The sequence below is a fragment of the Abramis brama genome (assembly GCF_963993115.1).
Source record: "Abramis brama genome assembly, chromosome: 25".
NCBI classification, from domain to species: domain Eukaryota; kingdom Metazoa; phylum Chordata; class Actinopteri; order Cypriniformes; family Leuciscidae; genus Abramis; species Abramis brama.
This window is the reverse complement of record NC_139987.1, coordinates 1508523-1524118: the sequence shown is the minus strand read 5'-3', so window position 1 is coordinate 1524118 and position 15596 is coordinate 1508523. Positions and strand designations below refer to the sequence as shown.

The 15596-nt window shown below is 40.0% G+C and overlaps 1 protein-coding gene across 5 annotated transcripts in view; it reads left to right on the top strand.

Moving 5' to 3' along the window:
- The window catches only part of psd3l (pleckstrin and Sec7 domain containing 3, like), a 120666-nt gene that overhangs the window by 102241 nt on the left and 2829 nt on the right, over positions 1 to 15596 (top strand). For all 5 annotated transcript variants that reach the window (XM_084103605.1, XM_084103604.1, XM_084103606.1 and 2 more), the window contains 5 exons: positions 989 to 1179; positions 5441 to 5511; positions 7324 to 7481; positions 7699 to 7843; positions 8918 to 9061. In XM_084103605.1, the coding sequence (XP_083959731.1) occupies positions 989 to 1179; positions 5441 to 5511; positions 7324 to 7481; positions 7699 to 7843; positions 8918 to 9061 (709 nt within the window). The remainder of the gene's footprint in view (positions 1 to 988; positions 1180 to 5440; positions 5512 to 7323; positions 7482 to 7698; positions 7844 to 8917; positions 9062 to 15596) is intronic.

Here is a 15596-nt window from a genome sequence, read left to right as displayed (position 1 = left end):
GACACATCTGGTCAAAACACCATCATATGTTCAGGCACATGCAGCGAGCGCATTTAGCCCAGAACACTGCATTGTTTTAGATGCTCAGTAAGTTCAGTCGCAAAATTTACTTCATAAAAGCTGACCAGTCAGGCTGTGAACATATCCCTGAGCCTTTAGGTTCGGTGTTAAAAAGGCTAATGTGAACGCTAAACAGACCAGGACTAAATGTTTTTTTTTTTGTGGCTCCGGACCAAGCAAACTGATCTACACACCCTTAACTACACGGTGCGGCACTATATCTGGTTGAATTGTAATTAGTAAATTGTAAATTTTTGTTTTTGCTGAAATGCACACCAGTTTCATCCCAGTTCTGTTATTGGGGGTATTTACATTTGGTTACTTAATGCGTTTCTATTGATCGGACAGGTGTCGGGTCATAAAAAAACCAGTGTAAAATCCTGCCAAGACTCTTTCGAGATAGACAGGAGGATGGATAGATGTGTAAGAGCGCTGACATCCATACAGGAGTGAGCAGTCCTGATGGAGTGACTGTGAAACACTAACGGCCATATGGGGAGCATTGCAGAAGTGAACTCTGTAATAGTTGCATATAGTGCATTTATATCCATTTTGTGGAGAAACATCTATGTGACCTAGTATAAATTGGACTGTTCATACCAATCAGACGCATGAATTGTCTTTATTTGTTTTTTGCTGTCATTTAAATGCATGCAAAAGAGGCATTTAGATGCAGTCAACTGCTTTTTCCTGCAAATGACAGATGAGTCAGTGTGTTTCTGTGGGGATTCCTGCAGTGATGTTAAATAACTGCAGACTCTCCCACACATCCGACCATCAGTCTTTTACAGAAATGCACACAAGTTGTATTTCCACACGTACATTGTACAGAACCTTTTCAAACTCTCACTATAGATACTTTATAGATGGTCAGGGCTATGGAAGAGTTGTCATGCATGCATTGATGGGATGTGTGTGTGTGTTCTAGTGATGGAGATGAGCTGAAGAAGTCTCTGTCTGAGCTGGCCGATAAGAACCATCACTCTCACACGAAGAGCATCAGTCGCATCAGCAGCGGCAGTAACCCGTTCCTGGACATCGCACATGACCCCAACGCTGCCGTCTACAGAACCGGCTTCCTGACGCGCAAAATACACGCCGACATGGACGGGAAGAAAAGTAAGATTCAGTCCAGAGTTCTGACGTTTGTGCTGTTCATTTCATTTGCAACATCTCCAATACAACAACTGTATGTAAAGTGTATATGATCCATGCAGAACGATTTTGATACGGTAATACAGTAAAACACTCTGAAACTGTATTGTTTAACTTGATTTAAGACTTAAACACCATGATTTATTATTTTTAATTAAAGTTTAAAACACCATGATCAAAAGCAGTTTAACTAAACATTTATTTAGCTAAAAAGCTGGGCAGGTCGTTTGAATGACTTTGGTATTGGAAGCATTTTGATGCATTAATTCTTTGTGTAATTAAAAGCCTTTTTCATAAGCAGGTTATATTTATGACGCTTCACAAGTAAAGCTTCTGGGTAAGCAGGGGAAGAGCATTAAATAAACGCTGTGTGATGTGAACGAGGCTAAAGCAGGTGTGATTCAGTGCTTTGGCAAGCACACGTGGTGAGATGGGATTTTGGCTGTAGGTTCTCATATATTATGCCCACTTATTTTTCCTTCCTAATGAGATTCTAGAGTCACTTGAAAACCTGCTGAGCTGTTCGTGTCTGTTTGAAGAGACGTACCGATTTCAGCTCGTCCAGCAAACGTGCGGGAAAACAATCTCAAATACGGACAGTTGATATGATCAAAAAGATGCTTTCAAAAACTGTAAATATCTCTGGTTTTGTATAATATACTCTACCGATCAAACTTTTGGGATCAGTAAAATGCGTTGTATTCAGCATGAACGCATTAAATAATCAAAAGTAACGGTAAAGACATTTATAACATTAATTATATAAAAGTTATTCTATTCATCAAAGAATAAATTCAGCAAAAATTGCTTTCAACATTGATTATAATAATCAGAAATGTTTCTTGTGCAGCAAATCCTCATATTAGAGTGATTTCTGAAGGATCATGTGACACTGAAGACTGGAGTAATGATGCTGAAAATACAGCTTTGATCACAGGAATAAATTACACTTTACTATATATTCACATAGAAAACAGCTTGTTTAAATTGTAATAATATTTCACTGTTTTTACTGTATTTTTGATCAAATAAATGCAGATTTAGTGTGCAGAAGAGAAAACATCTTACTGACTCCAAACAGTAGTCTGTGTACCCTGTCTAACAGGGTTAGATATATAATAATATAGAGACAGTGTTTGAACATGTCTAACAGGGTTAGATATATAATAATATAGAGAAGGTGTTTGAACATGTCTAACGGGGTAAACTGAGACCTGCACTGGTTTGTGATTTACTGGCCGGCTCTGGCAGAAGACATTTTAGTTTATTGGGCACGCCACGCTCCAATGCCAGCCATGCCAGTGTGGTCTAATGAGCGCATTACAACCAGGATAAAAACAGCAGGGCTTTAGTGATCTGCTGCATCACATGCTGAGAGCATTCAGGCCAGGGTCCCAGAGGTGCCATCAGTGAGACGCGGCACACTTCTGAGAACCCTAAAGTGTTCGGATGCTTCCCAAAGCTCCTGAAGCACTGCCGTAAATAAAGCTGTTCTGCAGAGACACCATCACGGGAATCATTCGACAGAAAAAAGTAATGCCCTTCAGAGGGGGAGCAGAGCGCTGAAGTGTTTCACTCAAAAGAAAATGCTCATCCTATGTTTGACCCTTTCTAGCACAACAGTATGGAAAATACAGGACTAAAGGAACAGTTTAAAAAAAAAAGTACTCACCCTCGTGTCAATCTGAATCCAATGTGAACACAGTGAATGAGAACAGATTCTGTTGAGCTCCAAAAGCAGTCCATGTCACTTTTACTATGTTGTTTCTGATTGTGATTAGTATGCAGAAGCATATTATCAGTGAATAGCATCTTAATTAGGGATGCACCGATATCAACATTTTGGGTGATGCCGATAACCCATAATTCTTTATATTTGAAAGCCGATAACCGATATATTGGCTGATAAATCTAAATCCAAATTTTTATTTAATTTTTGAGAGCCTGATTACAAAAACAAAAGTCTCACCATTAAAATCCATGTCCCAAGCACACAATTATACAGTTCTCATTATAATTTTATGTAGCCGATATGACAGACTTGCGCTGCACATGTTGCACTTTACTGTATTTTCCTTTTTTGAAGGGATTCCAATCATATTTCAAGCAATTTAAAAACATGGAGAACTGCGCAAAGTGTCCCAGCTTGAAGGAAATAATCCATTATTTATCGACTTTAATATTTCTGTCTAATTTTCTTATCGGGCCGATAACGATAACATCAAAAATGATCATGTGTCAGCCGATAACGGTATGGTGGCCGATATATCGTGCATCCCTAATCTTAAATTTGGGTTTGTTCCTCACACAAAGCATAGGACTTCAGAAGACTTGAAAAATAGTGCATGAGTCATAGATGGACTACAGTTAGGGTATTTTTATATCTTTTTATTTGATGTTTTTGGAGTTTAACAGCCATTGTCACTGTGAACTGCCATTGAATATAAAAAGTCCTCACACTCCTGTTAAAACAGCCAGTTTGTGATGTTAATCATCTGATCAATAACTGATCATTTCAGAACTTTTTGCATGTTTAATGTAAAACTACAACCTATGCAATGCCACTGAAAACCAAAATGACACATTTTGCATGTCCTGTGCCCAGCCCTCTTCAGGTTTCTCCACAGGACTTCAGATCTGGACTGGCTCATTCCAAAACATTCATCTTTCTTTACTGAAGTCATTCTGCTGTTGATGTAGATGAGTGTTTTGGATCAGTCATGCTGAGAGGTGAAAGTTCTCTTCATTTTCAGCTTTCCATCAAATGCCAGAAGGTTCTGTGCCAAAAACTGACTGGTACTTGGAGCGACCCATGGTTCCCTCCACCTCCACTGATTCTGCACCATCATGCTTCACCATGGGCATGCTGTTCTTTTGTTTCTGCACCATGCAGACTTTGTCCTAAAAGTTCAATCTTTCCACTTTCAATTTTTCCACATGGTTTTGGGAGAATGGATAAATGTTTTTGCAGAGTTTATTCAGGCTTGGATGTTTTTTTTGTGTGTCAGAAAGGCTTGCATCTTGCCATTCTGCCCAATAACCCAGACAGATGGAGAATATGGGAGATACAGTCAAACCAAAAATTATTTAGACACCAGATATAATTTATTATTATTATTTTTTTTTTACTAGTGTGTGCAGGACACTATAGTTCATTTATGTAAGTGAGGATAGAAAAATAAAGTAAACTGTGACATATTATATCCAAAAATTCTTCATACAGTGACTACCAGTAACATTTATACAAATTTGGGACCAAAAATTATTCAGACACTTTGACCTGACCATGTTTTACTGAAGTGTATTTTCTTTAATTGCTAATGTGACATTTTTACACACAGACTGAACAAAATGAAGCATTGCTTGGTAATCGGTTGAGCTAAACTGGTATTATCTAATTGTGCAGTTAAATTTAACAGCTGACAGATATTCAACATAATTCATCTGTGAGACAGTCTAAGGATGGACAAAACCAGTGAAATATCAACTGATCTGATAACTCTGCGTTCTTGACATAGTTTATTACCATTTTCTAAACTATAGTGAATAACTGTGATAATATGAGAGATGTTGAAGTTGTCTGAATAAAGTTTGGTTTGACTGTAGTTGTCACATGTAGAGAGCAACCAGTGCTTGCCAGAAAGAGCTGTCTTCTCATCAGTTTCGGCCCTGTTCCTGATCATGTGACTGTTGCGCCGCACTTTCTCCACTTGTTGATGACTGTCTTCACTACGCTCCATGGTTTATCTGATGCCTTGGAAATGTTTTTGTAGCCCTTTCTTGAGCAAAACCTTTCAACAATGATCCATGGCTCTTGTAGTAGCAGCAACTAAGAAGATCCTACAAGAGCAGCCGAGGTTTATTTGGAGTTGATCCGAGTCACTTCATCAGCTGAAGACAGGTGTGGACTATCACACATGAGCTTGACCATTAGTTCATTCTCAACACAGTCACATACCCGTTTAGAAAAGGGTGTGCACACTTCTGCAGTTAGGGTGGGTTTATTTTATGTCTTTTTTCTCTGAAATGTGTCACTTTGGTTTTCAGTGGCATTGCATAGGCTGTCGTTTTTACATGAATGGAGCAAAAGTTATGATTTGATTTATCTTTGTTTCATTTTTTACATCACAAAACCAGTTGTTTTAATGGCGTGGAGACATTTTTAATTCCTCTGTAATAATGTTATCATCATGATTTTAATATTTAAATTTTTTGTATTCTCTAGCACCAAGAGGAAAGCGAGGCTGGAAAACCTTTTATGCTGTTCTCAAAGGCATGATCCTCTATTTGCAGAAGGTTTGTTTTTCCACTCTTTCATTTCCCCCTCCTCGCACTGCTTATTAATCAGATTTCCATCATTACCCGCTAACATGATCAATAATAATTCAATTTCTCCTCCTGGGAGACTCGGATGCTGAGAGGTAATCACATTCACACGTTTATTTCGGGTCCGACAAACCTTTTCAGAGCCCATCAAAGAAAGAAGTGTCCCAGCGCCACACATTCTCCAGTACAATAGTTTATTTATGTGCTCCATTTCATCTTGCATTAGTTAGCTGTGCAGTGATGCAGAAGTCACAGGCTGAGACACTGGCGTGAAATGTCTACCTGTGCATATATTAGTGCTGGTGACTGACTGTCCCCGCAGCCTCATGTTTGCAGGCTTTATCAGCTAATGATGTTCAGCAATCATAGCGAACGACTCTCATCAGAGGAGCCGGAGATGTGCTGCTGGATGGCTTCCTCATTATCATTTCATTCAGGCCCTTTACTGTGGAGGAAATAATATGCTTAGAAAGATTATACTTGTCGTGGCTTCCTTTTGTTTGTGGCTGCTTCTATATAGGAAAGTGTATTTGATTCTACTCTAAACCAGTTTGAGTAAAACATTGTTTCAAGCAAGTAAACGAAAAAGAGGTTAAAAAAATGCACTCCCCCTTCCCACATCACTTCCTGTTTAAAATGGCTGTCTGCAGGAAATGCAAAACATGCAATTCATCCTGTTTACCACAGGGGGAGTACAGAAAACTGAGACATAATGAATTAAGTAATAGACTATAATGAAGACATTGTGTAACAATATTATATTCGTTCTCTGTAACTTTATGGCTCCAACATCCTGGTCCCATATCATTAACAACAAGTGCTTTTGAAGTAAGGGATCGAATATTCAGCAACCCGAGCTTTATAATTTGTTCATCTGTATTATATCTGTTTTTTATTTTTTGAACATCAATTAAATTATTACCCTTAAATGGGTTTGGGAGTTTTTTGTATTTCCAGACACAGTCTGTATATGATGATATCTAGGTGAAGAGGCTCTATGTGATGAGATTTATCTGACCTTGGTGACGTGAGGCCACTAGCAGACGGTCGGTTTAGCCAGTCTGTCTGCTTCCTGACCCGAGCCTCAGTTAATCATGTTTGAGCTCTAAGACTATGTGCCATATTACTAGAGAGAAAAGCAGCACCAACCCAGGAGGGATGAATAGCATCTCTTTTCAACAGGTCAGGTCTGCCCCAAAAACTTTTCCAATTATCTATGAATTCTATATTATTTTGCGGACACCCCTTAGACAGCCAGCCATTGAGTGAGGACAATCTACTAAGTATCTCATCACTCCTGCGAACAGGAGTAAAGTGTATTTTTAGTTTGAAGATCTTCAAATACATAGTGCTTACACAAACACTCACTCATACACACACTTGCACGCACACACACACACACTCACTCACGCACACATGCTTACGCACACACACACACTGTAACACACACACTCATACTCTCACACATACGCTCACTCACACACACAAACACGCACTCATACTCTCACATAAAACACTCACTCGCACACACTCATACGCTCGCACACAAACACTCTCACACACGCTCGCTCGCATGCACATACAAACACGCTCGCCCACACTCTCACACAAACACACACACATCTACTGAATCTGTAAGGTACTGTAATCTGAAGCAGTCTAGTGTAATTCCTCAGTTCCCTGTGCCAATCCATTGTTCAACGTTGTCGTGTGTGTGTGTGTGTGTGTGTGTGTGTGTGTGTGTGTGTGTGTGTGCGTGTGCGTGTGCGTGCGCCTCTGCAGGACGAGTATAAGCCGGAGAAGGCCCTGTCGGAGGACGATCTGAAGAACGCCATCAGCGTGCATCACGCTCTCGCCATCAAGGCCATGGACTACGAGAAGAAGCCCAATGTGCTGAAGCTCAAGACGGCTGACTGGAGAGTGTTCCTCTTCCAGGCCCAGTAAGATCCGCTCGCAGACACCAGCACTTCTACACTGAGACACTGCAAACTCACCACAAATCTAATTTCATGCTTCAGTTCAAGCTCAATTAAGCCTCGTTTATCTCTTCCATTGGTCTGCCTGCAGGCCTTTTATTCCTGCCTGAGGCTGACTGTGAGTTTGCACAACTGTCGCATGGCCTTCCTCAAGTGAACATGTGAAATCTCTTCTCTGCAGGAGCCCTGAGGAAATGGAGTCCTGGATTGGAATAATAAACTCAGTGGCGGCCATGTTTTCGGCCCCGTCCTTCCCCGCTGCCATTGGCTCTCAGAAGAAGTTCAGCCGCCCGCTGCTGCCGGCCACCACCACACGCATGTCTCAGGTGTGTTCACAGGAGAGGAAAGCCAGTGCACACTGTGCGATTTATTATAGTCCTTTACGATTGTTGCTTGTCAGACTGAACGAACATGATCATCGCTGTAAGTGATGTCACACTGTAAGATCTCAGGTGTCATTAAAGGGATACTTCACCTCTGGAAAGATGAATGTGTATTTAAAATGGGTCATTTATGTAGAAGAAATGTGAAATTATTTTTGAATTTGGAGCTTTCTAGACTGAGAAAAGCCAGAAAATGTATTTTGGCTTATGTGGATGAAAGACAACAACTCCCAGAATGCACTTGCTTCGCTGCTCTATGAGGTCACTCCCAAGCCACGCCTACCGGTAAGAGAGCGCAGTTAAACAACAAGACTAGGCTACTAGTGAGTCTCCGTGACGAGTCTGCTCAGGATTTCGAGATCGCCCAAAATGTCCGGGATTCGGCTTTTGCGTTCTACAGTCGCCATTCATCATGTTTACTGTGGCGAGCAGGACGAGGCTGAGGGCCGCGGGAGAACGACGCGAGGCCGGTGGCGTGATTACTGATGAGCGACACCTGTGAGGCGCGCCGGTCTTGTATCTCTCACGGAGGAGCGGGTATTTTCTTAGCAATGTTAAAACGCACATCAACCGATCACTTGTTTAGCGGTCGTGTAAACACTACATTCAGATTCACCAATCGGAATGAATTCAGTTAGATTGAAACAAAAGGTGTGCATGTAAACAATGAATGGCGACTGTAGAACACAAAAGCCGAATCCCGGACATTTTGGACGATCTCGACGGCCGGACATAACCCCTACTACTCAGTTTTCTCCACAGAACAAGAGCCTGCTAGCTTAGCTTACAAAGAAAGACGGCTGACACTATGTGTACATTCTGTGAGTGAGATCCCTCTATGGGCGGGTTGAACACATGCGGGACAGCCCCTAGATTCTTTTAGGTTTTGCTAAATAATCTCAGATGGCCAAACCGTGGCCAGAATCGCACAGTGTGCACCGGCTTGAGGCGCCGCTGACGGGACGAGCTGAGGTCTGGGATAACTGGTGATGGTCTGATGTGTCTGTTGTGTTTCAGGAAGAGCAGCTCAAGTCGCACGAGGCCAAGCTGAAGCACGTCTCCACAGAGTTAGCCGAGCACAGATCCTACCCGCCAGATAAGAAGGTCAAAGCCAAAGAGATCGATGAGTACCGCTTGAAGGAGCACTACCTAGAGTTTGAGGTAGGCGGCCTTGACTTTTTATGATCAAGAGACACAATCAAGCATCTCAGGTTTACCTTGGCCGTATTTTCCACTCGCATTCATAGTCTTTGACGTTTCCTCATCTAGACTGTCAAGGATGAACTCGCCCAGAATTTATGGAAATGCGTTTACTGAAGCCGTTTCATTTTCTGGCTGAGATTGATAGTTAAGGTCAGAGGAGGAGAATCAAACTGCACTCCTATCAGAGAGGCTGCGCTTTAAACATTAAAGGACAAGTTCGGTATTTTACACTTAAAGCCCTGTTTACAGATCGTTTCTGATGAAATAGAACGGTTAAGATTAAAATTTGGATTTTATTTCGCTTTCCCCCCCACCTCCACAATGGCAGTCTATGTGCACTGGAACAATCCTTCCTAAAACGCATTAAACTTTCGTTTACAAAGACGTGAAACTCACCGAGTGGTCAGGGGTGTTCACTGATATACTCACACAAAAATCGCTGCAAAAGATGCTTTCCAACAGGTTTTATCGTAGTTTTTGTCCAACTCCATTGACTTGTATTGAATGTGCTGTGTGAGGTACGGTATTACTCCGCCGCTTCTTCTTCTGCTGCTTCTGTGTATTCAATGAAATGCCAGCGGTTTGCTTGCAATTGGCAAAGGTGCATTATCGCCACCAACTGGGCTGGAGTGTCTATTATTCAAGCTCTCAACGGAAGAATCTACGGGTGTGAGACGTTTGGAAAAATAGATCCACAGTTTTACAACGAATGGTAAAACACCTGTTGGAAAGCATCTTTTGCAGCGATTTTTGTGTGAGCATATCAGTGAACAACCCTGACCACTCGCTGAGTTTCACGTCTTTGTAAACGAAAGTTTAATGAAGGATTGTTCCAGTGCACCTATACACCCATTCTAGAGGTTTTGGGGAAAGCGAAAGAAACCTAAAATTCTCGGGACAGCAGCATGTGTCCAAATTTTAATCTTAACCGTTCTATTTCATCAGAAACGATCTGTAAACAGGGCTTTAAAGGAGAACTCCGATCAATTTTAACATTGAGCTCATTTTTTTGTAAATTCGGAGTGCTGTCAATACAGAGAACAACGACAAAGATCGGTGTTGCCTACACCGTGTTATCCTCCTTTTAAAATTTGCACCCTGTTGACTTCAATGAGGCAAGTTTTAAACCTGCTTTTAGCTTCTTAACATCCTTGATGTGTCATTACAAGTGCACAGGTCATGTGAGTGATTCCTTCGGAGTGAACACGGTGAATCTGACTGCAGTAGATATGAAAGATATGAATAAAAATTGTTTATTATTCACGCGCGTGATCATAGTTAACTAAACCTATGCGCGTGAACTCGACAATCGATTACTGTGGACTTCGACCGAAAACAGGATGTAAATACAGGTATGTGCGCTGGCTGAATTAACTTCATTTTTATTCATATTTCACATGAACATATTTCCACTGTAAACAGGGCTTTAAGTGTAAAATACCGAACTTACCCTTTAAACAAGATGCTGTGTGAATACTTGTTTTCATATTTAATGAATTCAAATCAGTGCTTTTTGATGTACCCTTAATCATTTGATGTAGTCTTGAAGCATAAATAATAATTAATATTGTAACAATTTTGTTTAAAACATCTCTAAAAATCAAATAATCTTTGAAGTCTATTGATACACAGTTGTTGTGTTGATAGTGTACACCATTCATTCCTGTTATCAAAGATGTTTTTGATCAAAATCATCAAACAAATATTTTCTACCGAGATGCAGCTTCATTTAGGCTAAATGTGCAAAAAAAAGTTTACCATTACGGTTTTTATTTTGATAAATTATGTTAGCATCCATTGCTAGAGTAAGGCAACAAATCAGGGTTTTAAACAGTATTTATACTTTAAATTAATTGAAAATAAAATAACTTGTCCAGCCATAAATTTCATAATTTACTCTTCCTCGTGTCATTCCAGTCCTGTATGACCTTCTTTCTTCAGTTAACACAGAAGAAGATGAATGTTGGTAAACAGTTTCAGTTCCCATTGACTTCCGTTATATTTTTAGTCCGTTTATTGGAAGTCAATGGGAACCAAAACTGTTTGTTTACCAACATTAATCTTCTTTCAACATTCTTCAAACATCTTCTTTGAAGAAAGAAAGTCATGCAGGTTTGGAACGACATGAGGCAGAGTAAATGATGACAATGTTCATTTTAGTGTGAACTATCGAGCTGTGTTGAGTGAGTCAGTTGAACAGATGGATAATGGCTCGTCATCAAGCGCGGGGGGGGGGGCGGGGTGCCATAAATAATACAACACTGAGACACAAATATATACACATGTAAATGATACACTCTATTATGGTTAACCCAGTGGAATGATCTAATTGGTTAAAGTGAACTCAGTTTTATTAGTTCTCTGGTAATGCAGTGTATTAACCCTTCCTAATAACAAACTGGACCAATCACACACCGATGCAACACACATCCACTCTGATGGGCTTTCACCCACAGTTAATAAAAGAAACACGTCTGTGGGAAGAATAAACCCTTTAAAGTCCTTTGGCCAGGCATCAGGATCAATATCCAGTCCGTGTGTTTTACAGTCGAAGGGTAAAAGACCCTCCAGAACGTGGATCTTTAATGAATCCTTTTAACTGTCAGGACCACCCTGAGAAATATATCCCATAATCAGCATGATTTGAGATTTATTTCGCACTTTTGTAAGTTAATGTTTATTACACTGTATTAGAGTTTAGCTCTGTTCCAGACATTAGTGATTGGTGTGTTTAGGCAACATCTTTATGTGCACCTTCAACACAACAGCTGTTCAAAACTGCAGGCTTTGGCCAAAGTCTCGGCGGCATCGCATATATCCTTCCCAGATAAGCCAATCCCAGAATGCACTTCAACAAGCTGAGTGAATAAAATTAATTCCAAATGGTAGACACTGAGGAAAATTATAATAGATTTATTATAACTAGATTTCATTCAGTACAGAAAATGATCAACAGGGAATAGTCCCACGTAACAACGTTTTACCCAGTGTGCATTTTTGTGCTAGAAAAGCAAGAGTAAAATGTGCTAGAAAAGCAACATGCTGCTGAAATCAACTGCAAGGAGTGCTGTGTGTGCTTTGAGCAAGACACCACTACAAAACATCTGTGATTTCACCGTACTTCCCCAACATGTGTCCACAGTACATTAAGTTGTTTTCTAATACAGGTTTCTGAAATGTTATGTTATATATATGCAAAATGAGCATTATTAAATTAAATTTGCATACATTTCCAAGACAGAAATCTGAACATATTTTATAAAGTTCAAAATTCTTGTTTCGTTTTGTTGACACGCTAAAGTCAAAGGTTTTTACAGAGGGGATTTAGGATCTCTTTTTATCATAAATTGAAAAATACTGTCAACAGCCAGAAAAAAATATACATTTTCACCAGGTTTTTAGGAGTAAAATGTATAACATATACAATCAGGCAAATTATACATGAACAAACCCCTCTGTAAAACCCTTCAGATCACAGATAAGGAATAAAACTGTAAAGTCTGGTGTTTGCTAGAGCTGCTGAAGTCGATATTTCAGACTTTCTGAAAATGCCTTCTAAGAGATGTATTGTAATTGAAATCTACAGACGTAATAGATGAAGTGTAATGAAATAGACACTTAAATGTGTGTTTTGGATATTCTCTATCCACTAGTCTGGAAGAAGACTTGTTATAGAAGCAAAATAGCTCCAGTGCATGAAAAAACAGTGGTCTTGCCTTAAACAAGTAGTTCACTTCAGAATTAAGATTTCCTGGTAATTTACTCTCTCCCACGTCACCCAAGATGTTCATGTCTTTCTTTCTTCAGTCAAAAAGAAATGAAGGTTTTTGAGGAAAACATTCCAGGATGTTTCTCCATATAGTGACTAGGGCTGGGACGGTATGGATTTTTTCTTACCGCGGTTGAAAAGCAAGAAATTCCCGCGGTATTGCGATAAACCGCTTTAAACCTCAACCCCCCTCCCCACCCTCCCCCAGTTTTTTTTTTTCTGCGACGTTGCAGCTGGAACAACAAACAAAATGTGTCAATGATAATCTCAGGTAGTGTTTATGTGCTTTATTTAATGTTAAAAGCATGCAATGTGACTTTGAATATCGTTTAGTGCTCCAGCTTTGTAGCTGTAAAAGCAACAATGGATAATTCACCTCAGATCTTGAAATTAAACAAATGGAAACAAGAACGTTCAAACTGTGAACAAGTGTATTCTTTGACAAATATTGTTTTAGTAACTCATAGCCTATGTATTTTTAATAATGTTTAAATGGTGCAATATTTGTGAATTTGATTATGTAGCCTACTTATCCATTTTCTTGCAAGTGCCGTCAAGATTAACCCTGGTGCTGTGAGTGTGCACTTGCCGCGACTCCGCGAGGGAAATGCGGTCTTCACGTGAGAGAATTGTGTTAAATAAGCACGTGCAATTAAAAGCTGAGGTCCTGCTTTTACTTTTTTTATTTATTTACGGTGCGGCTTGGACGCGGCGTCCGTCGAAAATAGACTAGGCGTCTATCTTTAGCGAAGCGGCGCGGAGAGACGCTTCTGAAACGCGTCGCGTCGTGGCTGTTGTAAACACAAGCATTGACTAGAGTGGGCGCGATCAGCTCCGGTAGCCGCGTCGCAGCCGTAACGCGCCACAGAGTGTAAATAAGGGGTTATAGTCAATAGCCTACGAATGGAATGTTATTATGTGTCATGAAACAACTTGCGAAAGGTCGGATTTGCTCCATCTTTTGATGATAAGTTTTGTTTAGAAAACCTTGAATCCATGTAAGACACAATGTTATTAGACACAATCCATGTCATTAGAATCAATGAATCCATGTCATTAGACACAACGTGAACACATGTGAAGGCCAGTGTTTATTTATTTATTTATTTTATTATTATTATTTTTATTATTTTTTTTGCGGTGATGACTGTGACGAGCTCAGACCGCGGTAGGCGTCACGTGACCGCGGTATTGCGGTAATGCGGTAACCGTCCCAGTCCTAATAGTGACTTCAATGGGGTCCAACGGGTCGAAGGTCCAGATGTGAGTTTCAGTGCAGCTTCAAAGTCTCAACACGATCCAGCCGAGGAGTAAGAGTCTTATCTAGAAAAACCATTTTCTAAACAAAATAAACCACTATATACTTTTTAACAATGATGTCGGACGATTTTGAAGTTGGAGGAGAAAATAAGATGGAGTTTTTCGCCCTACATTTTTTAACCGGAACACGCGTGACCTTTCAATGTGATCACAGCTAGTGCAAGACCAGCATTTGTGGTTATAAAGTATATAATGATTTATTTTGTTTTGAAAATGTCCGCTGGTTTGTCTAGATAAGACTGACAAAGACTTTGAAGCTGCACTGAAACTCACATTTGGACCTTCGACCCGTTGGACCCCATTGAAGTCACTATATGGAGAAACATCCTGGAATGTTTTCCTCAAAAACCTTCATTTCTTTTTGACTGAAGAAAGAAAGAGATATAAACATCTTGGATGACGTGAGTAGGGCTGTTTTCGACTAAGGATTTTCATAGTCGAATCTGATTCGTTAGATTTTGCCGTAGTCGACTGATAGTCTAACCTTTTTTTTTTTTTTTTTTTTTTTTTTTTTTAGATAGCAGCTAGATTTTTTCCATTTCAAACAAAAGAGCTAAAAAAAAACTAAAAGAAAAACATGGTGTGTAACAAATACCTTTTATTCATTTAAAGCCAGATGAACAAAACATATCACACATATATCATAACATTTCATAAACATGAGGAGCAATATGAGAGAGAAATTTGGTGATCGTTGTTTAGGTACATTAAACCACGTAAAGCTTTTTCACGCCCATGAGAACCGTGTGGAGTCAACTCACAGCCGCTCCGCTGCCCTGCTGAAAATGTGAAGCAGAAACGCTTAATATCAGATAACGTCCATAATAATTGGACTCTGGGTTCGATTTTTTGACCATTTTCAGTGGTTATGAGGAGCAATATGAGAGGGAAATTTGGTAATCATTGTTTAGGTACATTAAACCACGTAAAGCTTTTTTCACGTTAGGACTTAGCCTATATATAAAGCCCATGAGAACCGTGTGGAGTCAACCCACAGCCGCTCCGCAGCCCTGCTGAAAATGTGAAGCAGATTTTTGAATACATTTTTATTTATTTACATTAGTAAGCTACAGGACATCGTCTTTCAAAACATGACCTGCGCGAAAGCGGAAAATATTTTTTTGTACCCAGCCCTTCTGAAAATGCGAATGCGTCTCTGTCCCCAGCACATTTCAAACCAAACTGACGCCCATGTATTCGACTATGAGGTTCATAGTCGAATCAGACCTCTCCGAATCGAATCGTCGAATCCTCGACTATTAGAAGTCAGCCCTAGACATGAGGGAGAGTAAATTACCAGGACATTTTAATACTGGAGTGAACTACTCCTTTAGACGAGTGAGTCGCGAGGTACGTCTTCAAAGGTTCAGTATCTGGGTTCAGAGCTGAGCTGTTGCTGGAGCT